General features: G+C 41.6%; 1 protein-coding gene across 7 annotated transcripts in view; it reads left to right on the forward strand.

Annotated features, from left to right (window-relative positions):
- The first annotated feature begins 3254 nt into the window (after window positions 1-3254).
- The window catches only part of NELL1 (neural EGFL like 1), a 768366-nt gene continuing 757374 nt past the window's right edge, over window positions 3255-14246 (forward strand). For 2 of the 7 annotated variants that reach the window (XM_053266636.1, XM_053266637.1), the window contains exons 1-2: window positions 3255-3616; window positions 13731-13859. In XM_053266636.1, coding sequence (XP_053122611.1) covers window positions 3568-3616; window positions 13731-13859 — 178 coding nt within the window. In that variant the 5' untranslated portion in view covers window positions 3255-3567. The remainder of the gene's footprint in view (window positions 3617-13730; window positions 13860-14246) is intronic. The other 5 variants (XM_053266634.1, XM_053266639.1, XM_053266640.1 and 2 more) reach the window with 3 other exon arrangements.

The raw sequence follows: 14246 nt of genomic DNA on the forward strand, positions 1-14246 counted from the left end.
ACTTTTAAGAACACACCTTTTTCATCAGACTTCTTAGTTTATGATGTTTTAAAGTTTTATTTTAGTAATTTTAATCCGTTCTAAATGATTTTTGGATTTTAGCTGCTGTTTGTAAACTGCCCTGAGATGTTATATAAGGTGGTATATAACTATGTTAAACAAACAAATAAACTAAAAGGACACACATACTGTAAAAAGCTACACAGTGGTGATAACAGCAACAGTCCCTAACTACAGTATGCTGTCTTCCCCTGCTAAATATACAGAAGATACCAGTTCAAATGGTAACTTTTGCCTAGTTAGCTGGGGCAATTTACTTATGGTCCTCCACTAGGTGGCAGTCTAAAGCCTTCTCTATTACATACAAAGACTGGTACCACAGGGACTATTCTCCTTGGATAATAGGCAGGTATTGATGGAAGCAAGGTGAGAACCCATGAGCCACACCAGCAGGTAGGGAAGAATAGAAAGCTAAAAACATATTTTTTTGATATTCAGCTAACATGCAGACCAAAAGTAAAGTATGGAAGAAAGAGAAAAACATGCAGCACTCCTGCATCATCTCACAATCGCATAATCTTGTGGACGGAGCAGTTAATCCAAAGCAACCCCTCACCCTACTTAAGTAGTATTCAAGTTGCATGTGATTATGCAGAATGAAGTAGTACACAAGGCTGCGTGCACTCATTACTCTCATTGTATGGGGCCAGTCTGCTGTATCGTTTGAACTGGACCTCAGATGCTGAAAATTAGGGGTAATGTTGTGTGTCATCTGAACATGGATCATAACACGACAGCCCAAGTCCTCAGGGAACTTGTCCCAGATTGAGCTCAAAAGCTGCTGAGAGGCCCAGGAGAACGAATAGGGCTGTATTCCTCCTGTCCATTTTATGGCAAAGGTTACCTATGGTGACCAAAGGAAGTAGCTGAGCTGAAATCAGACTGGAAGCCAGTTTAAAGAGGTTAAAGAAAACCAGATTCACCTAGAAATGTCTGGACTGGAGAAGTTATTATGTGCTCGTGCAGCACCTTGTCTAAAGACCATACATTTCAGAATGGAAAAAAGGTTGTTCAAATAACTGGGGAGGTCAAACATCTTCTCAGTGGTAGAGGGCACAACAAGCAAAGACAATTATTTGAAGTCAAACTGTATTATGTAGAATTTGCAATATTTAATAACATTAAAAAAGCAAATACTGTTTTGTTTGTAAATCTGAGAAGTTTTTCAGGACACAAAAGGTAGAAAATAAAAACTTAAAGGTAGCATATTCCTGTGTTCTGTGCTGCCAACAGAATTTAAGATCAATGAGCTATTATCACACACACACACACACACACACACACACACACACACACACACACACGGATTAATATCCTTGCAGTGAATGAATTTTTTTTCTTGACTTTGTCTGAATCACACAAGAATGACTCTTAATAATGCAAGAAAAATATAAAATGTGACAATTTTAAAAAGAAAAATTGATCAAATTATGTGTTTATTGCATTTTGTGGTTTCCTTTAATATTTTAACCCCAAGGTGGTATACAAAATATAAAAACAACATTTTGGATAATTCCAACGTAATTGGAAGCCTTAACTGGGTAGGTAATGAGGAGGTGTTTTCATTTAACCTTCCTTGCATTGCAGGCAGCTTTCATTGCAAGCTACAAATCCTAGCCATACTTAGTAGGGAGTTAAGAGTCATTAATCTTAATAAAACTTACTCCTGTTCTTTGGAATACATACTGCTCTCTGTACCTCTACAGAGAGCTTACTTAATGGTCCCTTGCTGTGTTTATAAACACTGGTTACAATTTCTGCACCTATGCATGCATAACTCCTGTTGCTCATGTGAGACAGTTGAGCAATGTTGATAATGGGGTGTAGCTTAATTTTGATAGAATGTTTGAGGCTGCAGTGTTATAGGTCTCATAGCCGCACCCTTCTCCAACATGCTTCTGTTGGCGAACGAGAGGAGAGCTGGTCTTGTGGTACCAGGCATCATCATCATCATCATCATCATCATTATTATTATTATTAACATTTATATCCCGCTCTTCCTCCAAGGAGCCCAGAGTACTACATACTTGAGTTTCTCCTCACAACAGCCCTGTGATGTAGGTTAGGCTGAGAGAGAAGTGACTGGCCCAGAGTCACCCAGCAAGTATCATTACACCATGCTGGCTCTCATGACTTGTCCTCTTAGCTAAGCAGGGTCCACCCTGGTAGCATATGAATGGGAAACTAGAAATGTGAGCACTGTAAGATATTTTCCTCAAGGGATAGAGCCGCTCTGGGAAGAGAAAACAGATTCAAGTTCCCTCCCTGGCATATGAGAGCCAGCGTGGTGTAGTGGTTAGAGTGCTGGACTAGGACCAGGGAGACCCAAGTTCAAATCCCCATTTAGCCATGAAACTAGCTGGGTGACTCTGGGCCAGTCACTTTTCTCTCAGCCTAACCTACATCACAGGGCTGCCGCTGTTGTGAGGAGAAACGCAAGTATGTAGTACACCGCTCTGGGATCCTTGGAGGAGGAGCGGGATATAAATGTAATAATAATAATAATAATAATAATATCAAAGATAGGGTTGAGAGAGATTCCCACCAATACTGAGCTTAGATAGACCAATGGTCTGACTCAGTATATGGCAGCTTCCGATGTTCCTATGCTTTTTTGGAGCTGCAAGCAACAGGCGACAATCCCACGAGCACTAAGCCCTACATAACACAACGGGTAATAAGCATGCATTGGGTCACGATGTCAATGGGGTTGAAGAAGTGATTAAAAGTTGGGCAGCCGCACCCCTCCAGAGCACACTTGTGCATGTATATTATTTCTGTATGTGGTGTGAGTGACTGGGTAGATACAGGAAACCGTTTCACCATGTCCCGCGGTGAGAAAGTTCACCCTGGGGTAGTTTGGTCTTTGTATATTCCAGTGGTATATTCCCAGGAGGAGTTATTCTGGATTCATTAAACTGAATGAGCGACACGACCCCCGCTCCCTTTCTGTGCCTATGCGCCCTCTTATCACACAAGGAGGACAGGGTAGCCTTCGCTCTCTCGCTCTCTCCCCTTTCTGGAGAAGTTGGGCAGATTTCTGGCGAGCATCTTCGCTGCTGCTCACTTGTTCCGTTCTTTCCGAGAGGGAGGGGGCTGGTAATGGTTCAGACGGGTCCATTAGGCTCCACGAGGGGGATCCACCCAGCCGATGAGCTCACGGTGCCACCCCGCTAACGGCAGGCGGAGGCAACGGGAGGCGGCGGCGTCGACCGAGAAAGAGCAGAAGATAGATTGAGCGTCAGGCTGGGCGTGAACCGCGGAGCCCCTCGGGAAAAGGCAGCTGAGCCGGGCACCTTCCCCACGGAGAGCACGTGGGCTCTTCCAGGGTAGCAGGTCTGGCCGCTGGTGGTGCGGCTGCCTCGCTCTCCTCCTCCGCCTCCTCACAGCCCTGGGAAAACAAGCGCCTCAAGTTTGAAGGCTCCGCTCGGAAGCGAAGTGCAGCCCGGCTGTGCCGCGCCGTGCGGGATCTGTGCGGGGAATACAGCGCAGCAGCGACCAGCCCAGATGGATATAATTGTAGGCGTGTGGGTTTGCCTGGCAGCTGCAAGAGCAGGTAAGGCGGGGGAGCGAGAGGAGGTGAAGGGGGCCATCCCAGCCTTGCACGGCAGGGGATGTGCAAACGCGGCCGCCCTTGGAACGCGGCTGCCGGGCGCGAGGTTATTAAGGAAGGAAACCCATTGAGAGGCACCGTCGCGCGCTCTACGTCTCCATGGCCATGCGGAGACAATAGGTAGCCGGCAGGCGTTGTGGAGCATCCGATTGCCGCCCCCTCTTTTTCTCTCTCGAGCGGTCTTTGCGCTTTTCTTTCTTCTTCTAAAAGTAGGATCAAGGATCACTATCCAGCCGCGAGTTAGCCCAGAAACTGGGCTGCGCGTGAATGAATGACAGCCACCCTCAAGGGGGTCGCGGGGAAAAGGGTGGGGTGTATCATAAGATTTTCTCTTTAAAAACATAATAATTAAAAAAATCCCTGGCAATCGCTTGATCAATCTAGCATAGAAAAGCGGCTTTTCTATGGCTACAAATCAAACGGCTCGGCGAAGCGCAATGTAGGATCTCCTGGCTGCTGCTGCCTCCCTTGGTGGATCCAAAGGAGGCGCGCGATGTCGGTGCGCAGCCACCCACCCACCCATGCAACGCCTTTCTCTGTTGCCGCGTCTTACAAGGGGGAACTCGGAAACTTTGCATGGCAATGGCGGTAGCCCTCTTGGGACCCTGCAAGTCCTGCTCAAACCCCACCCCAGCCGATCTGTTTGAGGAGGCACCGTTGCTTCCCTACCAGCGGCGTGCCAGGAAGGAGACAGCTGAGCGGGCTGTGTCTGTTTATCAGTTTATCATTGCTGCAAACCTTCCTCCCAGATTCACAACGTGTCTTCCCCCCCCACCACCCTTTTGCTGAGCCTTTGTGGTGATTTGCAAACAGATTTGCTTGTATAAGACGAGCACCTGCTTAGAATTTATCTCCCCCCCGTTAACTTGCTGAAAAAAGCAGGTGACTCCTACCTGCCAGAGGTAGATCATTTTCTTGGGGAGGATCGCAAGGAAACGAAGATTTTTAGGTTAATCAGCAGGGATTTCTTCTCCTAGAAAAACGGAGTGCTTATTTCTTGGCTTTACACATGGGTGGCACTCTTTTATTGTCTTCTCAGCCACGGCCATGCAGCTTTTTATTGGAAACAGTATGTCTTGTTGGGGGGGGGAGAATGAAAAACGCACAAATATAAGAATGGCTGGAAATCTTGAAATTGGACGCAGTGATCCTAGCTTGTTAAAATTGCCTTGATTTGATTTTTTTTAATCCATCCATCAATCACATGAGGAAATTGGTTATCGGTATGATAGGTAGCTGTGTTTAACAAGCAGATTTGCTGTTGCAAATTTTGCCCTTGTTTATGTGGGCTTCTTTTCCCTAATAAATCGTTTCCTTCTGGGTGATTAACAGAAAAAGTCTGGGAAGGGGAAATAACCAGTGTCTCCTACCTCCCCTAGATGAACTCACCTTCCATTTGTTCATTTGGAAAAAACCAAACAACACTATCTTGAGAACCTTTGCTTTCATTAGACAGAATTTGTCATGAAAAGTTCAAGCAATTCTCTCACATGTCCTTTTTGTTTGCCTGCAGAGGATGGAAAGGATTTTAAATACCATCAGAGTCAGGCTTGAGGGAAACACAGCATACTTTAGAGAAAGCAAGTCTCTAAGGGGTTCTTTGACCCGGATGGAACAAGAGTACAGAGAGAGGACCTGTGAATCTTTTAATTCACATGATGTGGGAACATACTCCCTAATGCTGGTATTCCTAATAGTAACTTAGCAGAGTAACTCTCAGGTACAAATTCTCATTATATTATAGACTTATAGGTGGAAACTTGCATATATATCTGAGAATTTTAGTTCTAGCTGCCCATCTTATGTGCTAAAACAAGAATGCATTTAATTTCAACTTGAGCAGACTGCTTCTTAGAACAGTTTGATCATAATGTTGGAAGCCTACAGAATGAATTGGATGGATGAATGCAAGCTGCTATCCTTATGTCTTTTTTTCCTTCTGCAAATTTGCTACACTGGCGCAATGAGGGCCATTTTAATTAAAAGGAGTGCCTGAAGGGGAGAAGTTCTCTGGGATTGTAGAGCTTCCATGTACAGTTAGAGAGAACCTGGGAAATCTTCTGTCAAACAATTTGAGTGAACAATTCCTGTTGCTTAGATAAAATACTTGCCTGAGTGGGTTTGGGGTTTTCTTGGTTTGTTTTGTTAATTTCACACTTGTTAACAATTCTGTAAACCGGTTCTGCTTTAAAATATTTTGAAAGGAAGTTACTTATTTACATAGGCTTGTGTCGATATCTTTCCCCATAATTGTAATCAACATTAGCATCACAGTATTACCCCTTATCTTATTATGTCTTGAAATCCTGCACTTAGGCATATTTGAAAGGAAGTTGCATTGGATTTAGTGGGATTTAATTCTTTGGCTAAAGCATGTTTAGGATCAGGCTTAAGCAATGTTTAGCTGTAGAATAGATCCCTCCCCCCATAATCTAGTGCCACTATTATTAGTATTTTATCAATTTTTATATCCTAAAATCTATAGGTTGTTTTTAAGTCTGAGAGATAGCTTCATCATCATTTCTTGTATCCTTAGGATGGCTCTGGCCACCTGTCAATTCAACTGTGAAGTAGTTGGACTAGGTTAAAATCCCGATACATACAAATTCAAGGAGGCTGTTCTCATGAGCAGCCAAGCCTGTGAGAACTGCCAGAATCCCTGCGGATCCATGCAGCACCAAACCCAGTGTCAAAGCCCGGCTCTTCGCCTGGGTTAATGGAGCGAGCACACCGTTAACCCAGGCTCCAGGATTGTATATCAGTGTGGGCTGCTTGTAATCTGTGCTGGCACAGACATGAGCGCCTAGAGTGCCGGTCTCCCATTGGAATCCCCCAGTGCACCATGCTCATCGCATGGCACATTGTTGTCGCTGCTGAGGCACTGTGTGTACATGGCTGTGTGTACATGGCTGCCGCGGTGGCAATCATGTGCTTGGTGGTGCTGAGTGGCTGGGGCTAGTCTGTATCATCTGCAGGGAAGTTAGGCTTAACCCTGCCTTCTGCCCAACCGCCCACGTGATCGTGTGAAAGGCTCCAAGGCGTGAACTTGAGCAAGCCTCTGTCTTAGCTTTAGTAATGAATAGAACACTTCACACTGAAACTTCTGAAACAATTGACTCTGATGACAAATAATCACATGGATCTACATATATGAAAATATTTTGGGCACAATTCAGCTAAAGTTAAGCAGTTAGCTCTAAATCTCAGGAATGTCACTGGGATAGAGTGAAGCATGAGCTTGACCTTCTGTTGAAATTACTGGGACTTGAAATTGCTTAACCTTAAATGTAGTGTGCCCTTTGAACAGGGCATCCATGCAGCTTGTTCATAGATCTGGATAGAATTTTAATTTAGAATCTAATAGATAGAATCTAAAATTTCAGGTCATAGGATTGTGTAAGAACAAGTTACATGGATGATGCAGTTAGATAAACTTTTTCACATGTAAAATCACTGTGATGTTTGAAGTAGTCTAAATAAAAGGTGGGAGTTTTTGATTTGAATTGTTGCCAGGACAAGGTGAAGCAAATTTTCTAGTTCTCACTAGTACATGTTAGCAATAGCAATAGCACTTACATTTATATACCGCTCTATAGCCGGAGCTCTCTAAGCGGTTTACAATGATTTTAGCATATTGCCCCCAACATTCTGGGTACTCATTTTACCGACCTCGGAAGGATGGAAGGCTGAGTCAACCTTGAGCCCTTGGTCAGGATCGAACTTGTAACCTTCTGGTTACCTTCTGGTTACAGGGCGGCAGTTTTACCACTGCGCCACCAGGGGCTCATGTTAGTGTGGGGATTATTGACTTCTGTCAAGTGCAGATAATTTGAAAGTTCCTTCTTGCGGCCAGCATGTATATATTTGAAAACGAAGGAAGATGATCTGTAGGTGTATCCATGAAACGAATAAACCATATTAAGACATTACATTGTATGTATGTACAGGTTAAATTAGTTTATTTTAAAAATGAATCTGGATACAAGTCCCCTCAAATATAGAGTACAGCTAGGAAGTGTACTACTGTATGTGTGTTGAACATAATTTGTGAATAACTGTACATGGGTACAGATCTGCATGCATGTACACTGTACACAGATTGTACATGCATTGAACATCCTATCCACATTCATACATTACATTGTAAGTATGTACAGGTGTATGTGCATATGTACATGTTGTATGATTGTATATGCATTCATTTAAAAAGTGAACCTAGGTGAATGCTTGCTCAAATGCAGGGGGAAGATAAAAGTGTACTATTGTACATGTGTTTAATATAAATAACAATATGTATGTACACTGTATGTACAGTAACTGTACCATGTGAATAGGGCTTTAAGCACAAATTAAGCTATAGTTCCTATATTATTGTCATTTTCCAGGTAACCAAGTGTTTTCTAAAAGCACAAGAGAGTAATACACCTCTAAGAATGAGAAGATTAATTACTGTCAGATTTTTATCTTGACATTGGTAGTTATCCAGCTCAGTCCTGTGGAAACTCCCAAGCACCTCTAGTGTTAATGGGTTAAAAGCTTTTCTTTTGCTTTGCTCAGGCAAAATTAACTGATTTGGGCTGAAGTGAAGAAGTAACTGAAAGTCAGGATTTGGACTCTTAGCTGGGAGTAGAAGAAAATATCAGATCTCATGATTTGTACTATTTTTAGATGAAATGGTTTACCATTTAATGTCTCTTTAATTTCTAAGAAGAGAAATGGATTGCCTCAGCCATTTCTTCTACTTAAGGCACTGGGATGCAAATGATGTAGCTGTCTGTGTCCTTCCTTAAGATCTCAGAAGCAGACCTTGAAACCACAGGGATAAAAACAGACTTTGTTATACAACAGAAGCTGCAGTTTTTGTATTTATTAATTATTAATATATATAAATATTAATATATATTAATATTAAGACCCATGGTTGTGTGTGTGTGCGTATGTTCTCTGAATCCAGTATGGAAAAAATGAATAGGTTTGAAAAGTGGAGTGTTAGTGCCCTGATGAAGACCTTTTCTAAAGCTGGGGCATTGGTATTCCTACTGGGAGAGAGGCATAGATTGTTGGTCATACTCTTAGCAGGCATGTAAACTGATTTCAGTATAGATGTCCGACTTAAGCAGAAGCTTAGTTGAGTAGATCTGACATATTGGGATTCTTTAAAAATAAAGAGTTTACTCTTCCTGTCAGTATTTTGTACAGTTAAGACGTGCATAAGAGAGAGAAACCGGCATACTTTATTTGACTTGCCTGGTTTAAACAACCCCAAACTAGATGCTCTTTCTTCTCTCATTGCTTCAAGGGAGATTGTCTCAGACATTTTGTCCTCTAGATTTAGCAAATAGGGACAGTTTTCTTGCTCATTTAAACTCATTGGAAAGAAATCTTCATTGACTGTGGCACTTGTTAAGCATTACTCTACCATTTGTGACCTATTTTCTGTGAGCTGTTGCCACATGGCTGTGGTTACATTTAAATGACCCAGCCTCATGGGTAGGGGTTGATAGTCTGCTTCCCAGCTATGGACACAGCCCATGAATGGTGGGATTCAGTGGGACAGTGTACAATCAGTCCTGTATGTGTGGTTGGGTAACTTAAACATTACCTTAGCTTTGCAAGAGGTACTTACAGAAAAGCAGTTAGGGTTTCTTAACCCCCCCCCCCGAATGCGCTGCTTGATTATTGAAATTACAGGGGTTGAACTGTATGCAGATTAAAAACTGCATGAAATTTTGAAAGGTGGTGACAGGCCACCTATTTTCTCTGCATCAAATATCAGTCAGATCGGCCTTAAGTATACAGCTGCTACTGTGCCTGTATAATTGTTCTTATATTTAATGCCACTAGAGACCTGCGATTCAAGGCATGGCGGGCTAATTGAAACGCTCATCTCTCCATGACCCCAAAGGTCTCTTGTTCTCTTTCCTCGTGCTTCTTTCAGTTTCTGCCTCCATTCCTCTTTTCCTTAGGTCTCTTTTGGCACCCTCTCATTGCTTTTTAGTATTCTGTAGTGTGACTTGACTAGCAAGTCAGAGGTTGTCGGTTCGAATCCCCGCTGGTATGTTTCCCAGACTATGGGAAACACGTATATCGGGCAGCAGCAATATAGGAAGATGATGAAAGGCATCATTTCATACTGCACGGAAGATGGCGATGGTAAAACCCTCCTGTAAAGACAACCACAGGGCTCTGTGGGTGCCAGGAGTCAAAACCGACTCAACAGCACACTTTACTGTCAGTGTCTACTTTGTTCCTGTCATTCAGTAACTGTCCTTTGGGCTGCCTACCCACTGAGGTCCTCTGCCCTGTTTCCTTTCTAGGTAACAGCATGTCCCATGCCTCTTTGTAGATCTTCTGTTAAGTTTTTGCATGGGAATGGGGCAGACCAGTTATGTCATGGCCACTTTCCAGTGATATGTGTGTAATCACGTTGTTGTTGTTATTATTATTACATTTATATCCCGCTCTTCCTCCAAGGAGCCCAGAGCGGTGTACTACATACTTAAGTTTCTCTTTCACAACAACCCTGTGAAGTAGGCTAGGCTGAGAGAGAAGCGACTGGCCCAGAGTCACCCAGCTGGTATCATGGCTGAATGGGGATTTGAACTCGGGTCTGCCCGGTCCTAGTCCAGCACTCTTACCTCTACACCACGCTGGCTATTCAGTCCACTCTGTTGAACAGTAATGTAAATTGCAATAGTCTTGTTAGCTGGGAACTTGTTTGCTCAGCAGCTACAGATCCTTTGAGTGCTGAGAAAGCATTTCCTTCAAGGGAGACATCTAAATATTGCACATCCAATGAGCAACAACTGTGCATTTATTGCACTACAAACTGTTTGGCACCTGCATAAGTTTTTAGCTTTGGCACTGGCCAGGCACCCCTGCAAAAACCTCTGCTCTGTAACCCTAGGTTGATCTGTTTTTCAGGCACTTGGCACTTCCTCCCAACTCTGCCATTTATTATAGACCTTAGTTGCAGTAACTGAAGATGGCAGTGCCAGCTTAAAAGAGAAATTGGATACTTCTGTGTGTCTTCTGAACATCTGTTAAGAATGAAGTTAGCTAGAGACCTAAAGGCTAGTAAATAGTATTAAGAAAATTTACACCCTGGTTTTGTTTTATGCCATTAGTGTGTTTAATTTCAGTGCCGCACTTACTTGCAAGGTTTACACAAACTATTGTCTGAATAAATGTATTTAATACTTTAATGTGCTTAAGAGCTATATAAATGGTTACCTAAGAAAACTGTTTCTGTGGCGCTTTCAGAAGTGAGTCCAGTCTTACAATATATTCTTGTCAGGGCTGGCTTTACCATTAAGCAGAGCAAGGTGTCCCCTAAGCAGTACATTTTGGATGCCATTACAGGATTTTATATTGTCTCTTGGGTTGTTTGATTATATTTCTACTGGGAGTGGTTTGAGGAGTGGGAAGAGTAAATTATATTTTCCAAAATGTCTTGGGGATGACAGGGGCTCTTAGCCTTCTATGCATGGGTGAGATTAAAAGGAAAGTAATCAACGTTTTCCTTTCAGTTGGTTTTGGTACATATTCAGATGTGAACTGGCAGTATGGTAAATCAATTAAAGTTTGATCTTTGCAATGAGTTCAGAGTTCAATTGTTCATTCTTGGTCCATTAAAAAGCAAACAAAAAAATCAGTCATATTATTCTTCACACATTGGCTTTAAAAACAAAAGAAAAAACCCCTAAAGATACATACATATAGGTGCCAGTCAGTTTGCAGTACAATAAACCTCCAAGTCCCTATTTCTTATTATCTTTTGTGTAAACACACTTCAGGAAGCTGAAAGAGAACCAAGAGGAGGGGTTTGTTTTTGTTTTTTGGACAAATGTTAATTTCCTCGTTGTATGAATCAACATATGAGTTGGTTTCTATGAGTCACATGTTCATTGAATTAACATTCTTTTGGAAAAAAAATGCAGCTTCGCTAATGTGTGAATGCTCTAATTGGTAAGGAAAGTAAAAGATATGTATTCTGTACTAGAGTGGCTTTCAGAAAACACTGATGTTCAAGACATGGAGCTCCACAGCTCACAAATGCAAAAGGAGCAAATATTCAGAGCAAAGGAAAATTGTAGAGAGCTAAGATACATATAGTTGGATTTCTAGGTTCGTTTCAATATGCACTGAAATCAGTTGAGGTTTTTCTGTTTATTTCATTGTTGGAATTTCCTCCTTCATTGTTGCTCGTAATGAAATCATTAGGAAAAAGAATAGGATTGATTTCTAAGACATTTTAGATGCTTGTCATGTTACACAACGCATTGTGTTGACACACCCTTGTAAGATTCATCTTTACTGTTCTGTTCCTGGTCTGTTGATCTTGACTGGCTGAAAGTAGTGTATGATACTTAATCACCTGCAGAGCAATTTTATGAGGATCCTGCTGTCTTTTATTTTCTAGACTGAAGAGATGCAGAAGCAGCATTCTTGTTGACCCTGGGGCATACAGACCATTCTGTATTTTCACTGATGCCAGCTTCATAGGAGTGATAGACTGCTGACACCAAAATATTAACTTAATATCCTATAATTAATATGAATTCAAAAAAACTGCTTCAATGATTCAGTGTAGCTCAAGGATGTAACTAGAAATGTTGATTCTATATATCCATTTTTTTCAGAACCCATTTGTTCTCACATACACATCATTTATATACATCCACACTCTTGATCAAACTTGGAAAATACCAGATTTTAAAAAATAAAGTGTATGAAGTTCTTTGAAAATCCCATAGCTCAATATAAATGCTAGGTCTTATTGCTTTAGACATGCAGGGTAGTGTTGAAATTGGTGGTGCTAAGAACTAAGCAACACAAGGTGCACACTTGTGATTCTCCCCTCCCCATTTTTTTTAAAAATTGAAAGCAGCTGTAAGAAGGTAATAGGGAACTGAGGAAGGTGAGGGTTGCTTAACAGGTTGCTTAAAGAGGGTTGCTCTTTTTCCTTTTCAGGTAGGACCCCCAAACAGCTTTCTTCCCCAGGACTGGGAAAGTAGCTTAGGATAGGGAGGTTTTTTTGTGGGCAATCAGGAGGAAGGGGAAAAAAAGTTTAAGCAGTCCCTACTTTCCTGTCTGCTGCTCCTGATGTTCAGCATTCCACAGCATGCTCTTTTTTTTTTTAAAAGACATTTCATTTTTAAGAACCTTAGTGGCCTAGATCGGACCTCTGAGATCCTAGATGGAAATCTATCCTGTTAGATGCATAAGTAGTTTAACTGTTTCTAGAATTACCCGGGTAATTCAGGCACCTAGAAGAAGAGCTAACGGAAGAAAAGGGTGCTTCAGAACCAAGCCTCAGCCAATAAGTGCTCACTCCAGGAGTAAAGAGGTAGTCCGTCCCCTGTCTCCACACACCATAAGGTGGCGATGATGAGGAGGAGAGGGTACACATTTTTTTGCTTGATAGATTTGTTTTGTATAGTAGCTGAAGATTGATACAAACACACATATCCATTTTGGCTGTTCTTGTTTGAAGAATCATACTGTATATGTTGATTGCCTTCTAATAAACTTTAGGTGTTTTGCATTGAAAGCCTGCCTCCCCCATGTGTATCGCTCCTGTGCCTACATACAGGTTAGTCTTTCCAGAGACCCCATAGCAGGACACGTCAGTCTAGCCCGTGGATTTTAACAGATAATCCAGTCCAGAGGAGATGCAGTTAGGAACAGAGAACGAGGGTACTGTACTTAAAATAGACACAGACATAACTTGTCAAATGGGTTATAAAGTTCTCTGCTTGATCTATGTCGCTATGCTAATCTTTCACTTCTTAAAGTTTGTTTTATTGCAGGGCTCATTTGTTATGTCGTACTGCAGCATTAATGATGGTAGGGTTATTTTGGGTTCTATGTCCCATACAATTTTTTTTTAAAATCTGGAAATATCAGAGCTTGGTTTCAGTTAATGCTTCTTGTAGAGAAAATGTAGTTTTTAAAAATGATATATGGATATAGTACTGTAAATATTTTACTTAAAATAATTGAATCTTTCCCTTTCTTTCTCTCTCTCTCTCTCTCAAAAAAAAAAAAAAACCAGTTGTAGGTTTTGGAACGGATCCCAACTTACAAATTGATATTATCTCAGAACTGGATCTTGTCAATATGACTATTGGAGTTACACAGGTGTCTGGACTACATAATGCCAGCAAAGCATTTTTATTTCAAGGTAAGGCTAATATCATTATTAGTGTGTATAAGAATAATTAAACTTGAATGATTATCCTGTTCCTTACATATCAAGCATGTGTTTTGTTATCTGTGTTTGCTCTTAAGATACCAGGAGTCCCCATATTGGTATTTTGTTGAAAGAGATGCCGTTAGAAAGCTTCACTTCTAAGTGTAGTTGAAAATATTGTTGATATTTTCAAAATATTGATTGCGAATATCTAATTCTAGCTCATCCAGTGAGTACCTTAACACAGACACTTCTAGAAATGCAAACTAAATGAGCCCCAGTTGCACAAACAGATAAGAGGGAGTGGGCGACAAAATGGCAAATGTGCTTCAATGTAAGCAAGTGTAAAGTGATGCATATTGGGACAAAAAACCCCAA

This window comes from Hemicordylus capensis, chromosome 1 (assembly GCF_027244095.1).
Source record: "Hemicordylus capensis ecotype Gifberg chromosome 1, rHemCap1.1.pri, whole genome shotgun sequence".
NCBI classification, from domain to species: Eukaryota; Metazoa; Chordata; class Lepidosauria; order Squamata; family Cordylidae; genus Hemicordylus; species Hemicordylus capensis.